Source organism: Hyperolius riggenbachi, chromosome 2, assembly GCF_040937935.1.
Source record: "Hyperolius riggenbachi isolate aHypRig1 chromosome 2, aHypRig1.pri, whole genome shotgun sequence".
NCBI classification, from domain to species: Eukaryota; Metazoa; Chordata; class Amphibia; order Anura; family Hyperoliidae; genus Hyperolius; species Hyperolius riggenbachi.
This window is the reverse complement of record NC_090647.1, coordinates 293,874,052-293,890,932: the sequence shown is the minus strand read 5'-3', so window position 1 is coordinate 293,890,932 and position 16,881 is coordinate 293,874,052. Positions and strand designations below refer to the sequence as shown.

The following is a 16,881-nucleotide window of genomic DNA, read 5'->3' as shown; positions in this document are numbered from 1 at the left end:
AGCGGGGACGGCCACGGGGGGTGTAAAATCCCAAATTTGCACAACGTGCGCACTGACGGCAGGGGCGGCAACACAGGACTCCGGGTTAGTGTTGGGCGAACAGTGTTCGCCACTGTTCGGGTTCTGCAGAACATCACCCTGTTCGGGTGATGTTCGAGTTCGGCCGAACACCTGACGGTGCTCGGCCAAACCGTTCGGCCACATGGCCGAACTAAGAGCGCATGGCCGAACGTTCCCCGAACGTTCGGCTAGCGCTGTGATTGGCCGAACGGGTCACGTGGTTCGGGCCCGAACGCGCTCTGATTGGCCGAACGGTCACGTGGTTCGGGTAAATAAATACCCGAACCCCGTCATATCTCCGCCATTTGTCTGTGGGTTTAGCTTTGGGTAGGCAAGCAGGGTAGTTCGCTCTCCAGCCACGCTAGCCAGGGTCCCCCCCAGTCATTGTGTGTCGCTGCTGGGAACAGTAGTACACCGCTCGCTCAGCCACACTATATATAGCATTGTTTACTGCCACTGTGTACCTCGCTCAGCCACGCTATATATATAGCATTGTGTTTTCTGACACTCTGTGTACACGGCTTAGCCTGACTAATATAGCATTGTGTGTACTGCCACTGTGCACCTCGCTCAGCCACGCTATATATAGCATTGTGTGTACTGCCACTGTGCACCTCGCTCAGCCACGCTATATATAGCATTGTGTGTACTGCCACTGTGCACCTCGCTCAGCCACGCTATATATATAGCATTGTGTTTTCTGACACTCTGTGTACACGGCTTAGCCTGACTAATATAGCATTGTGTGTACTGCCACTGTGCACCTCGCTCAGCCACGCTATATATAGCATTGTGTGTACTGCCACTGTGCACCTCGCTCAGCCACGCTATATATAGCATTGTGTGTACTGCCACTGTGCACCTCGCTCAGCCACGCTATATATAGCATTGTGTGTACTGCCACTGTGCACCTCGCTCAGCCACGCTATATATATAGCATTGTGTTTTCTGACACTCTGTGTACACGGCTTAGCCTGACTAATATAGCATTGTGTGTACTGCCACTGTGCACCTCGCTCAGCCACGCTATATATAGCATTGTGTGTACTGCCACTGTGCACCTCGCTCAGCCACGCTATATATAGCATTGTGTGTACTGCCACTGTGCACCTCGCTCAGCCACGCTATATATAGCATTGTGTGTACTGCCACTGTGCACCTCACTCAGCCACGCTATATATATAGCATTGTGTTTTCTGACACTCTGTGTACACGGCTTAGCCTGACTAATATAGCATTGTGTGTACTGCCACTGTGCACCTCGCTCAGCCACGCTATATATAGCATTGTGTTTTCTGACACTCTGTGTACACGGCTTAGCCTGACTATATAGCATTGTGTGTACTGCCACTGTGCACCTCGCTCAGCCACGCTATATATAGCATTGTGTTTTCTGACACTCTGTGTACACGGCTTAGCCTGACTAATATATGGCATTGTGTGTAATGCCACTGTGCACCTTGCTCAGCCACGCTATATATAGCATTGTGTTTACTGCCACTCTGTGTACACCGCTCAGCCAGACTATATACCGTTGTTTACTGACACTCTGTGTACACCGCTCAGCCAGACTATATGCCATTGTTTACTGACACTCTGTGTACACGGCTCAGCCTGACTATAAAGCATTGTGTGTACTGCCACTGTGCACCTCGCTCAGCCACGCTATATATAGCATTGTGTTTTCTGACACTCTGTGTACACGGCTTAGCCTGACTATATAGCATTGTGTGTACTGCCACTGTGCACCTCGCTCAGCCACGCTATATATAGCATTGTGCTTTCTGACACTCTGTGTACACGGCTTAGCCTGACTAATATAGCATTGTGTGTACTGCCACTGTGCACCTCGCTCAGCCACGCTATATATAGCATTGTGTTTTCTGACACTCTGTGTACACGGCTTAGCCAGACTATATAGCATTGTGTGTACTGCCACTCTGTGTACACCGCTCAGCCAGACTATATAGCATTGTGTTTACTTCCACTCTGTGTCTGCTGGGCCTGGGAACAGTAGTACACCGCTCACCCGCCACTGTATAGCATTGTGCTCTGTGTCGCTGCTGGGAATAGTGGTACGGTATAGCATTTCTGTACTGCCACTGTACTGCTGCCAGTCAGCGTGTACTGTAAGGATAAGTGAAATGAGGAAGAAATCCGGTGAAAGAGGAAGGGGCAAGGGAAGAGGTGTTTCCCCTGACGGTTCACGTACAGGCCACAGGGGAGCACCCAAGAAAACCCACTCAATACCGCCCATGTTGTCCAGGACAACAACCCTCACAAATCCAAAAGAACAGGACCAGATAATTACTTGGATGACCTCTCAAGCGTCCAGCAGTGGGTTAAGCAGCACCAGCACATCACGCACGAGGTCCGAGTCCTCAGCCAGTTACAAGGAGCCAGTGGGCACAAAGCTGACACAACCGGCAGCGACACCACGCACACAACTGCCAGATAACCAGTCCTATGAATTACCTCAGGACACAATGGGGTATTCGCAGGAGCTATTCCCAGCCCAACAAACTTCCACCTATGAAAGGTCAATGGAGGAACAGCCAGAAATGTTGTGCCCGGATTCACAACCATTAACTGTGGGAAATGCACCGCGCACTGAAATACAAGGCGAGTCCGAGGAGGACTCGGAAACCCAAATCCCAGAGCAAGTTGGGCAGGAGGGGTTGCAATTGCAGGAGGTCGGCCGACAAGATCTGGAAGACGACGTTGGAGTGAGCTGCGCAGAGGTTGTTCTGGGGAGCTCTACTCCACGGCGGCGGCCCCCCACAATGACATATGACGAGTTTGAGGAGATGGAAGAGGAGGGTATGGACAATGTGGACAGAGACCCAGATTTTATTTGTGAACGAGAACATCGCCGTCGTAGCAGCAGCACAGATGAGTCTGTTGAAGAACCCACTGCTGCACGAGTTCGCCTTGTGCCACAAGGTAGGCGGCGCGCAATTTCAGGCACCACAAGCGTGGAAGTTAGAGTGAGAGGCAAAAGAGGAGGAAACAGAAATCGCCAGCAAGGAGGCAGGTGCTCCAAAGTCTGGGCTTTCTTTGAAGACTGCACTGAGGATGTTACCATGGCGATTTGCAAGGTGTGCAAGACTCGCCTGAGCAGGGGGAAAAGTATTAACAACCTCTCCACCACCAGCATGAGCCGCCACATGCTATCCAAACATCCCACTCTGTGGGCAAACGCGGCAGGACAGGGTACCAGCAACACTGCCTCCCTTGGGTTCACCAGACTCACCACCAGACCCGCCTCAGCAGCAGCAGTAGCCCAGCCATTGCGTGGTTCACAACATTCACAAACATCAGACGACGCTGACACTGTCACTTTCCGGAGTAGTGCTCTTGAGGTCTCCCAGTGTTCATCAAACACAACAACCAACAGCCCTTCCGTGTGCAGCGCTACGGTTCAGTTGTCTGTGTCGGAGATGTTTGAGCGCAAGAGGAAATTGCCAGCAAATGACCCCCGGGCCGTGGCAGTAACAGCCAGCATAGCCAAGCTTCTGGCCTGCGAAATGCTGCCATATCAAGTGGTGGAGACAAACAGCTTCAAGGGCATGATGTCAGTGGCCATCCCACGTTACGTGGTTCCCAGCCGCTACCACTTTGCGCGCTCTGCAGTGCCTGAGTTGCATGAGCACGTGGTCAGCAAAATAACCCGAAGCTTGAAGAATGCCGTTGCCTGCAAGGTTCACCTCACCACTGACACTTGGACGAGTGCGTTCGGCCAGGGTCGATACATCTCCCTTACCGCGCACTGGGTGAACCTTGTGGAGCCTGGCAGCGATTCCTCACCTGCTACGGCGCGGGTGTTGCCCACGCCGCAAACAGCTGCACCGCCGTCCCTCCCACTGGATAACAACAGCAGCACCTATCTCTCTGACTCCTTCTCCTCCAACGCATCTCAAAGCTGTACCTCATCCGGAAACGCTAACCCAGCAGCAGTAGGATCGTGGAAGCAGTGCAGCACAGCTGTTGGCATGCGTCAGCAAGCGTTGCTGAAGCTGATCTGCCTTGGGGATAAGCAGCACACAGGGGAGGAAATTTGGAAGGGAATAAAGGAACAGACGGATTTGTGGCTGGCACCGCTGGACTTGAAACCGGGCATGGTTGTGTGTGATAATGGGAGTAATCTCATTCGCGCTTTAAGGATGGCTAAGCTGACACACATCCCTTGCCTGGCGCACGTGATGAACCTAGTAGTTCAGCGGTTCCTGAGGACATACCCAGGCGTGGCCGATCTTCTGTTGAAGGTGCGTCGAGTGGCCAAACATTGTAGAAATTCCAGTACTGCTTCGGGGGCACTCGCCAAGATGCAGGAGCGCTTCAATCTCCCCCACCATCGCTTGCTGTGTGATGTCCCTACGCGCTGGAATTCTACGCTGCACATGCTAGCACGCTTTTGTGAGCAGAAGAGTGCAGTGGTCCAGTACATGACGGCGCAGTACCGAGGCGCATCCGGACAGCTGCCAAGCTTCTGTGGATCCGATTGGGCCAACATGTTGGACCTCTGCCAAGTCCTCCAAAATTTTGAGCAATCCACGTTGCTTGTGAGCAGTGACAACTCTTCAGTCAGCATTACCATACCACTGCTGTGTTTACTGAAGAGGTCAATGTTGAAAATCAAGGAAACAGCTGTCATGATGCAACTGGGGGAATCTGAAGGAGAAAACGATCAGCGTGATGGTACCAACATCAGGCCATCCGCCTCAGGGAACGCTGGCCCCAGCAGCTATGACGAAGAAGAGGAGGAGGAACAGCTGGAGTTGGAGCAGGAATTTCATGCCACCACTGACGAGGGCCAGAGCGGTGCACGTTGGACTTCCACAATTCAACGCGAATGGTCAGCAGAAGCAGACCAGGAGGAAGGTGATGACTATGATGCATCACAACAACTATCACAACGCTCACAAGAGGATGATGAGGATTCTGGTAGGACTCTGGCACACATGGCTCAATTCATGCTAGACTGCATTGAACGTGACCCACGCATTGTGCGCATTCTGGACAACACCAATTACTGGGTTTATACCCTTCTGGATCCACGGTACAAACACAATGTTCCAAAACTGCTTGAAGAAAGAGTCAGACAGGTCAAAATGGAAGAATACCAGCAGGCCCTTGTAGGGACTTTAGAGAGGAGATTGTCATCCTCCCCCTCCTCTAGCCAGTTGTACGCAGACAGACTGACTTCCGCAAACCCAGGACGACCAGGAGGGCAGCAAACAACGCAAGCCGCAGCTAGTGCCCAAAAGGGAATGGTATCGGCAGTGTCCTTGGAGTGGGAAAATTTTCTGACACCCATGCAGCAGCAGCCCACTGAACAGCAAGCGTGCAGATCCACCTCCAACACCGATCGCCTGGAGAAGATGGTCAAGGACTACATGTCAGATGACGTAGCTGTGTCGAACAATCCATCTGCACCCTTCAACTATTGGGTATCGAAGCTAGACACCTGGCACGAACTGGCAATGTACGCAATAGAGGTGCTGGCTTGCCCGGCAGCCAGCGTTATGTCGGAACGTTGTTTCAGTGCTGCCGGAGGCATCATCACAGATCGGCGTATCCGCCTCTCCACAGAAAATGCAGACCGTCTGACTCAAATTAAAATGAATCAATCCTGGATTGGAAATGACTACGCAACACTCCAGGACCCCAACCAAGTAACATGACCAATGAACATCTGGGATGGTGTAGCATTTCCGGTCCCTGTTTATTGAACCTCTCATCTGTATTACATTTATGACTGCATGGCGGCAAAAAGCATTGCTGCTATATCCGCACGCTTTTTGTCCTCATGCAAGGCCTAGGTTGTTGTGTCTCAAAAACCGTGGCCTTCTCCTCCTGCGCCTGCTCCTGTTCCATCACGTCTGCTGCTGCTGGGTTAGCGTTGCCGCGTGGTCCCTGTTTATTGAACCACTTATCTTTATTACATTTATGACTGCATGGCGGTACAAAGCATGCTATCCGCACGCTTCTTGCCCTCATGCAAGGCCTGGGTTGTTGTGTCTCACAAAGCGTGGCCTTCTCCTCCTGCGCTTGCTCCTGTTCCATCACGTCTGCTGCTGCTGGGTTAGCGTTGCCGCGTGGTCCCTGTTTATTGAACCACTTATCTTTATTACATTTATGACTGCATGGCGGTACAAAGCATGCTATCCGCACGCTTCTTGCCCTCATGCAAGGCCTGGGTTGTTGTGTCTCACAAAGCGTGGCCTTCTCCTCCTGCGCCTGCTCCTGTTCCATCACGTCTGCTGCTGCTGGGTTAGCGTTGCCGCGTGGTCCCTGTTTATTGAACCACTTATCTTTATTACATTTATGACTGCATGGCGGTACAAAGCATGCTATCCGCACGCTTCTTGCCCTCATGCAAGGCCTGGGTTGTTGTGTCTCACAAAGCGTGGCCTTCTCCTCCTGCGCCTCCTCCTGTTCCATCACGTGTGCTGCTGCTGGGTTAGCGTTACCGGTCCCTTTTCCTGGAACCTCTTATATGTATTACATTTATGACTGCATGCCGACAAAAAACATGTTACCTGTGCAAAGAAAACAGACATTTCCCGCATTTAAAAGACAGTTTTCCCTTTGAAACTTTAAAATCGATTTTCTCAAAAACTATAAGCTCTTTTTGCTAATTTTTTTTTCCTCTTGTACCCACTCCCAAGGTGCACATACCCTGTAAATTTGGGGTATGTAGCATGTAAGGAGGCTTTACAAACCACAAAAGTTCGGGTCCCCATTGACTTCCATTATGTTCGGAGTTCGGGTCGAACACCCGAACATCGCGGCCATGTTCGGCCTGTTCGGCCCGAACCCGAACATCTAGATGTTCGCCCAACACTACTCCGGGTGTCACCCCCTAAGCATTAAGACACCCGGTGCGGGCCGCCCCTGCCGCTTGACGGTAGGTACGCCACTGGGTAGCAGTGCCATGAAATCGGCTGATCGCACCGCAACGCCAAAAAAAGCCTATGGGGATTACTGCGGCAGTGCGCGGTAATCTACATTGTGGCTGTCGGCCAAGCAGGAAGTGAGGCTCTCTAGAGCTTGCTTCCTGTTGCCAGAATTCGAATTGCGCAGAAGTGTATTGACAAAATACGCTTCTGCACAAGCACGCTGCAGCTCAAAATAAAAATAAAAAAAGCGTCGCCAAAGATGTACATTACTTGCAGTTCACCCCACAAGTTACCCACCAACGCGCTGTTTCAGCAAAAACGTCACTTTCACCGCATTGCATAGGTATGAAATGCCCCATAGACTTAATAGGTGTAGCGTTACCCTGCGGTAAAAACAGGGTAACCCAACGCACCAGTGTGAAAGGGGCCTCAGACTATTTTGAAGTAAGACACCACCACCTCACCGTGTGTGCACTCACAATTTATATCTGACCCTCTGCCAGATGGGTCCACAGTCCCACATCTAGGCCACCCCCGCCTCTCCGGATTCTCTTAGACCACTTCCTCTTGCACCGTTCTCATGTATCAATACACCTCAGATAAAAAATATTCAGGTCACCACAGCGTTAAACTGTTTAGAAAATTTCATATGAATATGAATAACCAGGCCTTGCTCTTCCATAAGGGCAAATTGTGCAATTGTCCAGACTCCTATAGCCCTAATGCTGGATCCACACCATACAATTTTTAGGCCGATTTACCTGGCCGACTGATTATTTGCAGTATGTCCGATCTCAGACTCGAACGATTTTTTGAGCGATTTTCTGGCCCAATTTCCGTTCATTTCTAAGGAAATTCGTCAGAAAATAGCTCATAAAATTGTTAGATTCTGAGATCGGACATGCTGGAAATAATCGATCAGCCAGGTAAATCGTCCCAAAAATTATATGGCGTGGATCCAGCATTAAGACCACAACTCCCCCCTTCCCATCTTCAATGGCTATGGAGATGATGCGGCAAGCATCAGGTGTCACCATCAGAAGGTTGACACCCAGTGGGTAATTGCGTAGTGCACAGTGGACCATCATATCTTACCTGTCTGGCCGGCACACTCCTCCCTCAGGGAATCATTCCATCTGCATGGGAAAGAAAGTTCTTGATGGTTTGCACTGGGTAACAGTTTCACTCTAAAGCCTCATACACACACTCTATTAACGTATACCTGAAGTGAAAAAAGTGCCTCAAATAGGCTAGTCACCTCAATAGAGGGAAGCCTCTGGATAATCCTTCCTTCGTCCTCCTCTCCTGAGCCATTGCAGTGCCGGGACCGACCGAAAACCATTTTGTGCCGGCACACTAGTACGGATCCAATCAGGCTCAGCTTTTCTAGGGTGTCCCAATATCCATAAGGGGTCTGGATAAGGACGTGGGAAGCCTCTGGAGGATCCAGAGACTTCCCTCTACTGAGGTATCATTTTTCTCCTTTAAAAAAAGTCACAGGTTTGCTTTAAATTCACCCTTAATAATCATTCTTTTATCATTAGCGGGGTATTAAGAGGGACAAGTACTGTACATATACAACTGAGCAGCAATAGCTGTAAATGGAGAGGGTAGTATGCATCATAGAGTAATGCACAAGTGAAGCAGGTAAGTATGAGCACAATGGGCATGCTTATCACTGGGAGTTTAGCATTCTGCTGTGGTGGAACACTAAGTGACATTGTTGGGCAGCTAGATTCTCTGCCAAGACAACACCAAACAACCATCTTGGCTGAAGATTGGCTGAAGATCCTCTAGTGAGGGTACAAGGCTTTGCTCCAGTTGTTTATTCACTTGCCTTGATAAGTCAACACCTCAGACCTTGGAATTCTTTCATGACAGACATGTCCAGCTCCTGGCCTAGTTAAGAGTAACTGTAACAGACATTTCAGATATTGTGATGGCAATAGCAAAACAGGCAAGCACCCAACCGTTTAATTAAGGAAAGTAGCAGTGTGGAAGGGTACCCATTATATAAACAATAGTCACAAAAACTAACAACCACCAGTTATGGACAAGCCTTTAAATGTCCATTTATGCTCAGTATGGGTTGATGCAGATGAGTGTTTTTACTGATGTGTATAACTTGTGATTAGAGGCAATGGATTATTATTTCTGATTCTGTTGACACAGTTTACAAACTGATGCTTGCGAATTCAGTATGCTTTCGGTATTTATGTTTCATTTTACTGCATTTGGTTAAATTGCACAGCATTAAAAATATGTCTTTTACTCTGTCAGAGCACCATCGCCATAGTAACATGCTTATGTAAAATAGGAAGTTCAATAGACCTTGTTGTATGCTGTGAGCTTCTTATTCTTGCATGGACTTATTTCCATTGTCACAGTAGCAAATCGGTGGAAATACAAGAGTTCATGCTTTATAAAACTGCATTTATATGCCTTAGGCAATGTTGTGCAAAACTGAACAGAGTATTGATGTAGCTTATACTTTTTACTTGCAGCTATGACCGATCTATTTTCTCTTATTGAGTAGTCAGCATAGATTTCTGTGAAGATTCTCAATAATCCAGGTTATGGCAAATCCACAGAAAAAATAATGTAGCTCCAAATAGAAACCTTTTAGCGTTACAGAAGATATATCATTCATACAGACCGTTGTTTTAGTTCTAACAAATGAGGACAATACCCAGGCATTTAAAGGTTCAGCTGCCATAACAACAACATAACAACAACAACAGCTATATAGCTAATTAACACTATTCATTGAAATGGTAAGGCCGTGTTCACAGTAGTGCATTGCAGTGTAATGACCACTTTGTAGCGTGGCTTACCACACTTTAATGCAGTACCTATGTGACGTTCACAGTGTAGCGGGTGTGTTACGGTGTAACGGATTGCAGTATGGTAACACACTGCATGCAGTACGTTACCGCTAAGTGTGTGCGTTAACAGGTACAGTAAAGCAAACTTTTCATTGACTGTGTGCTTCACTGTACCTGATGCAACATGAGCATTATGTGCAGCGCCACTTTCCCGATCTGTTGCATTCCTGCGGTCACAAGGAATACGACACAATGGCCACTGGCCCCTTTCATACTGGTGCGTTGCATTACCCTGTTTTTACCGCAGGGTAACTCTACACCAATGAAAGTCTATGGGGCATCGCACACCGATGCTGTGGAAGTAACGTATTCACCGCATGGCTGACGCTAGGGCAACAGCGCATTGGTGTTAAACTTGCGCGGCCAGAGGTCATGTAAGTCTATGACAATGCAGGGATTTTTGTTTTTCGAACTGCAGCGTGCCTGTGTGGAAGCATATTTTGTCAATACACTTCTGTGCAATTCAAACGTGGGCCATAGGAAGTTAGCGCTAGAGAGCCACACTTCCTGCTTGGCCTGCAGCTAGAATGGAGACTACAGCGCACTGTCACGGGTTAGCAGTGTCCAACCGGCCTGCGGTTAGTGCCAGTCTGGAGCACAGTATGATGGATGGTGTTATCTCTATTCCTGAGGAGAGATAATCAGTATGCAAATTCAGTGCACGTTGTGTGCAAAACTTTGCATTGGGTCAATAAAATGAAGCTGCTGTAGATTAGGATTGGTACAATATCAAGCTACACTCAACATGCATTGCATATGTATGCAAGCCAGAATCATTTGCATCTACTTGCCCGTGTCTACTCCTGAGCAATAAAGGGTTGCTCTCACTTCATGGGTGCCCTACTGCTACAATTTTAAATGCACCTAATCTTACCTCTTTGAACAAATTCAGCACCAACTTGTCACCTATCCCTAACTGATGACTTACATTTACTCACATAGGGTGAGAAAGCACACTTGCTCTGAACCAAGCAACACCTGTCCTATATATGGGTGGACAAAAGATTCCCGCCTCCTGCAAATTCACAGACTAAGCTTATGCACTTCTCAGCCCATATACACAGGGGCTGAGAACTGCATGCTATAGAAACATCAGTTCCACATAAAAGCAATAGGTAATTAATTTAGAGTGACGTAATCCATGCGCGCGCGCTAAGTGCAGTACTGGCAGCGTATTGTGCGCTCCTTAGTAACAGCCAATCATTCGAAATGGTGCGCCATAGTTACGTAGCACGACCATGATACTTAATTAATTAACGTAGAAGTGGAGGTGCTACTGAAGTATCTCAGTCGCTCTTCGTCATTATCGTGCAGCATTTAGAATGATCAGCTGTTACTAAGGAGCACACGCGCGTGCAGTAAGCATTACCTCACTCTGTGTCAGCGCGGTAAGGTTAATGCATCAACCTACATGAGAGAAGCCCGCACAAGGCGCCCCTGCTAACACGTATTGCTTTCATGTGGAACTGATGTCTCTGTTGCATGCAGTTCTCAGCACTTGCGGATCTTCAAACTCAATGGATTATTGAAGTAGAGGCTGCTGGCTTCTGGAGCTCCTATACAGATATTAACTTGAATGATCACAACGAATCATTTATGATCATTTGTAAATATCTCAACCCTAACCTAAACCCAACACTCCTGCTGACCTTCCTGACACCCAAAACTATTGGATGCTATTAGGATGGGGACGCCTATTACTTACATTCCTATAATTGGGTATCTAAATGAACATTGTAGGCAAGCACCCAGGTTCCCAGTCACCAGAACAAACTGTTCCGCTAATAACTTCCCTAAAAGTTATGTTAATCCCATTGTTCTGTATAAAGAGCAGCAAACGTCACATTTTTGGTGTTTTGAATATGCTAAGAGCCTGTCTGTTATTTTAGTGTGTTTAATAAAAAAGCATACAGTAAATAATGTTGTACTCTGCTCTAGGCAGTAGAAGCACATCTAATCAGGAAGTCTCCTGGAGGTCTGACTTACATCGCTGAGTGGAAAGGAGGAATCTTGGACCACAAGATGGGACACCTGACCTGCTTTGCTGCAGGGATGCTAGCACTTGGAGCTAATGATGCCCCACAAAATAAGAAAAAACACTACATGAAGCTAGCAGCAGAAATCGCCAATACTTGCCATGAATCTTATCTACGTACAGGTATGAAAGACCTGTGTCACATGCACCTTCTATAAGTCCTTAGGATGCTAAAAGCAAAATATTTTGATAACTATTATACTATCTTTAGAAGACATAGCAATAATTAAAGGGACTCCGAGCAGTGCAGAAACTATGGAAAGATGCATATCATTTTAAAGCTCTCTTTCTCCTCTTTCCAATGATATATAAACCACCACCCTACGTCTTTTAGTTTTCGCTATTTTCGCGATTGAAATTGCCGCGACCGCGATTTCGATCGCGAAAATAGAGAAAACTAAAAGGCGTAGGGCAACGATTTAGGTGTCGTCAGAAAGAGGAGAAAGAGAGCTTTAAAATGATATCCATCAAGCCATAGTTATATTGTATTACACAGGACGACACTTTCCCTAGTGTCAGCAGCTCCATTCTGCTGAATGCAGCTGCTGACTTTGACAAAAAGTCGCCCTGTGTAATACAATATAACTATGGAAAGATGGATATCATTTTAAAGCTCTCTTTCTCCTCTTTCTGACGACACCTAAATCGTCGCCCTACGCCTTTTAGTTTTCTCTATTTTCGCGATCGAAATCGCGGCCGCGGCAATTTCAATCGCGAAAATAGCGAAAACTAAAAGGCGTAGGGCGGCGGTTTATATATCATTGGAAAGAGGAGAATGAGAGCTTTAAAATGATGTGCATCGTTCCATAGTTTCTGCACTGCTCGGAGTCCCTTTAAAGTGTATGGATAGATATCAAGATATTTTGCACCTCTGTCCCCCTAATCCCAGCACATACTACTGCACATTTGTCAACTAATAAATTTGAATACCTGTTTTTAAACCCCCAAATACTAGTCATGTAACCTGCTTTGGACTTTTTAAAATTACCATTTCGTATATAGCTGATGTTGGAGTATCTAGATTACTGCATGATCAATCCCTCTTCTCCTTTAAGCCAAGTACACACTAGCTAGATGTGTTAAATGACCAATATCTACCTTGCCACAGTGCCCTATTTGATATTAGAGATTCAGTCTACTATCCCTTTCCTTGATGCAGCCATAAGTAAAAAGCTACGGCGCCTCACCCCTGTTTAACTGCTGTACCTACACAAGATATGGGTTAGCATTATATATGCTAGATGTGGGGCAGTTGTACACATGCTAGATTCTTGTTCGAAACACTGCTTAAAGGAAAGCTGAGATAAACAAAGTATATAGATTTATACTTGCCTGGGACTTCCTCCAGCCCCCTGTAGTCCGCCTGCTCACTTGGCATCCCACTGGGCTTCTCCGTTCTCCCGCAGTGGAGTCCGCAATTCAGCAAGGAGCATTTTGCTAAAGCGTAGTTACAGCACCAGCAAACTGTGCATGCACATCAGTGGGGGGGGGGGGGGGGGGGGGGAGAGGGGCGCGCAGTGAAGAGCAACTGGGCCAATCAACTGGGGTAAGTATAAGTCTATACACTTTATCTCAGGTACACTTCATTTAGGTTCACCTTCCAGCAGGACAGCGACCCTAAACATAAAGTCAGGGCAACAATGGAATGGTTTAAAATAAAACATATCCATGTGTTAGAATGGCCCAGTCAAAGTCCAGATCTAAATCCAATCGAGAATCTGTGGCAAGATCTGAAAACTGCTGTTCACAAACGCTGTCCATCTAATCTGACTGAGCTGGAGCTGTTTTGCAAAGAAGAATGGACAAGGATTTCAGTCTCTAGATGTGCAGAGCTGGTAGAGACATACCCTAAAAGACTGGCAGCTGTAATTGCAGCAAAAGGTGGTTCTACAAAGTATTGACTCAGGGGGCTGAATAATTATGCACACCCCACTTTGCAGTTATTTTTTTTTTAAAGGGACTCCGAGCTCACAATAAAAAAGAAAGTTGAACTCACCTGGGGCTTTCTCCAGCCCAGTGCTGGTCGGGAGGTCCCACGACGGCGTCCTGGCTCCTCTCCAACACCCCGATCCGGAATGGCTGACAGGCCGCAGCCCGGGCGACACTCTCCCGAGTGTCGGGCTGCTCCTTCCGCGTATGACGCGGATGCCGTCACACGCCGGCCGCCTCGCGTCATCACGGCGGCCGGCGTGAAAGTACTGCGCATGCGCGATTAAAGCGCGCATGCGCAGTACTTTCACGCCGGCCGCCGTGATGACGCGAGGCGGCTGGCGTGTGACGGCATCCGCGTCATACGCGGAAGGAGCAGCCCGACACTCGGGAGAGTGTCGCCCGGGCTGCGGCCTGTCAGCCATTCCGGATCGCGGTGTTGGAGAGGAGCCAGGACACCGTCGTGGGACCTCCCGACCAGCACTGGGCTGGAAAAAGCCCCAGGTGAGTTCAACTTTCTTTTTTATTGTGAGCTCGGAGTCCCTTTAAATGTTTGGAATCATGTATGATTTTCGTTCCACTTCTCACGTGTACATCACTTTGTATTGGTCTTTCACGTGGAATTCCAATAAAATGTATTCATGTTTGTGGCATTAATGTGACAAAATGTGGAAAACTTCAAGGGGGCCGAATACTTTTGCAAACCACTGTATATAGCGCCGACATATTACGCAGAACTTTAACAGTTGTTCAGGCTGAGTTTCCTCTTGGGGTGAGGCTGAGGCTTATGACTCAGATAAGGCAGATAAAACAGGGCTAGATTGTAATGGTCTGACTTTGTCATTGAGGAGTTTGGAAGTAGAGAGGGTTGGAAGCCATACCACAGGTCTTTTATACAGTGGTTTTCAGATAGTAATTGCAGCATCTAATAGAAGCAATTACTGTACATTTTGTAAAAGGATTATGGATTTCAGCCTAGACGCATTAAAAGCTATCCTGGTGCTTTTCTGTGGCTGTAATTCCATTTTCATATTTGTGCAGGAATTGTGTGAAAAGAACCCCAGAACAATAGTTGCAATTAATTCTTCTTGCCCAGCTTAATGAAAACAAGCAATAATTAACACACTAGTCTCATGGTATATTTGTATGTTGGGCTGTGATATTATTACACTCCCTTTACTGTTTGGATGTAGAGAGCACACAGGGTTTAAAGGGTAGCAGGAAAAAAGGGCGCCGGCTGAGGGTGGACGAAAAGGGCACCGCCGTAGTCTTTATGCAATTATCGTTAATACGGCAAATAAAGCAGAAAAAAGGGTGCTGCAATAAATATTATGAACCTTCCTGGCGGTAACCCCGAACGTAGTTCGGGGTTAGCCGCGCAGGAGGTTTTCTCAGGCCCTGCTGGGCCGATTTACTTAATTTTTTTTTTTTGCTGGACGAAGCTAGCACTTTGCTAGCGCCACCCCGCGCTCGATCGCCACCATCTGTTGCGGCGCGCGGCCCCCCCCCAGACCCCGTGCGCTGCCTGGCCAATCAGTGCCAGGCAGCGTCAAGGGGTGGATCGGGACTCCCAATGACGTCACGACATCGCTGACGTCGGTGATGTCATCCCGCCCCATCGCCATGGCGATGGGGGAAGCCCTCCAGGAAATCCCGTTCTTCGAACGGGATTTCCTGATCGGAGATCGCCGAAGGCGATCGAAGCGGGCGGGGGCCCTAGGCTCGCTACATGATTTAAAAAAACAAACAAAAAAAAAACTGCTGCGCTGCCTCCTGGCGGAATTTTTTATACCGCCAGGAGGGTTAACAACATTAGAACAGTAGAGTTTTTAGTATGTTATCGTTTTAGAAGCTTGCAACGTTTAGATTTTGTCATATTATTTCATTTGTATGTACAGATTTTACGTTTTAAAACATATTATCATTTTTATATGTAAAAGGGTGTTTCTGCAGAAGGAGTGGTTAGGGTTAGGCACCACCAGGGGGAGTGGTTAGGGTTAGGCACCACCCGGGCGGCGGTTAGTTTTAGGCAACATCAGGGGTGGTGGGGTGGTTATGGTTAGGCACCACTGGGGTGGTGGTTAGGGTTAGGCGCCACCAAGGGAGTGGTTCGTTTTAGGCACCACCAGGGGAGGGTTCTGTCTAAGGGTAAGGTTGGGTTAAGCTGTATTGTTGAATTACGTAACGATATTTAACGTTAATAGCTTTTCGTTATTATTTCTCATCTGTTTTAACAATGGTATTTATCGTTAACAAAGTTTGACAACGATGTTTATCGTCAACAGATTTCGCTATCCACCTGCGCCATTTCATTATCCAGCCGGACCCTTTTTTCACTGTGCCCTTTTTCATGCACGCATTTAAAGCAAAGCTGAACTGAGATTTAACTTACGAGATAATAAATTGTATGTGTAGACAGACCCAGTCCCAGTACAGTATTTATGAAAGGGCACAAAAATCCACAGAGCAAGGTGATAATCCCTAAAGCATCATCATTTCACTGATTACTCAACTCAAAGAAAGCACACTTGCTCTGAACCAAGCAACACCTGTCCTATATATGGGTGGACAAAAGATTCCCGCCTCCTGCAAATTCACAGACTAAGCTTATGCACTTCTCAGCCCATATACACAGGGGCTGAGAACTGCATGCTATAGAAACATCAGTTCCACATAAAAGCAATAGGTAATTAATTTAGAGTGACGTAATCCATGCGCGCGCGCTAAGTGCAGTACTGGCAGCGTATTGTGCGCTCCTTAGTAACAGCCAATCATTCGAAATGGTGCGCCATAGTTACGTAGCACGACCATGATACTTAATTAATTAACGCAGAAGTGGAGGTGCTACTGAAGTATCTCAGTCGCTCTTCGTCATTATCGTGCAGCATTTAGAATGATCAGCTGTTACTAAAGAGCACACGCGTGCGCAGAGATAATAACCTCCGGGTTACTATGTATGTATGGCCACACTGACGGCAGGAAGTTATCGGCCTTGTCGGCAATTTTCCGGAGGGCCACACTCAGCGAGGTGGGACAACAGAACTCCGAGGGAAGCCTCAATAGGATCCTG

The 16,881-nt window shown here is 47.7% G+C and overlaps 1 protein-coding gene across 2 annotated transcripts in view; it reads left to right on the top strand.

Annotated features, from left to right (window-relative positions):
• MAN1C1 (mannosidase alpha class 1C member 1) overlaps positions 1-16,881 on the top strand; it is a 197,573-nt gene that overhangs the window by 159,359 nt on the left and 21,333 nt on the right. For both annotated transcript variants that reach the window (XM_068268953.1, XM_068268954.1), the window contains one exon: positions 11,786-12,005. In XM_068268953.1, the coding sequence (XP_068125054.1) occupies positions 11,786-12,005 (220 nt within the window). The remainder of the gene's footprint in view (positions 1-11,785; positions 12,006-16,881) is intronic.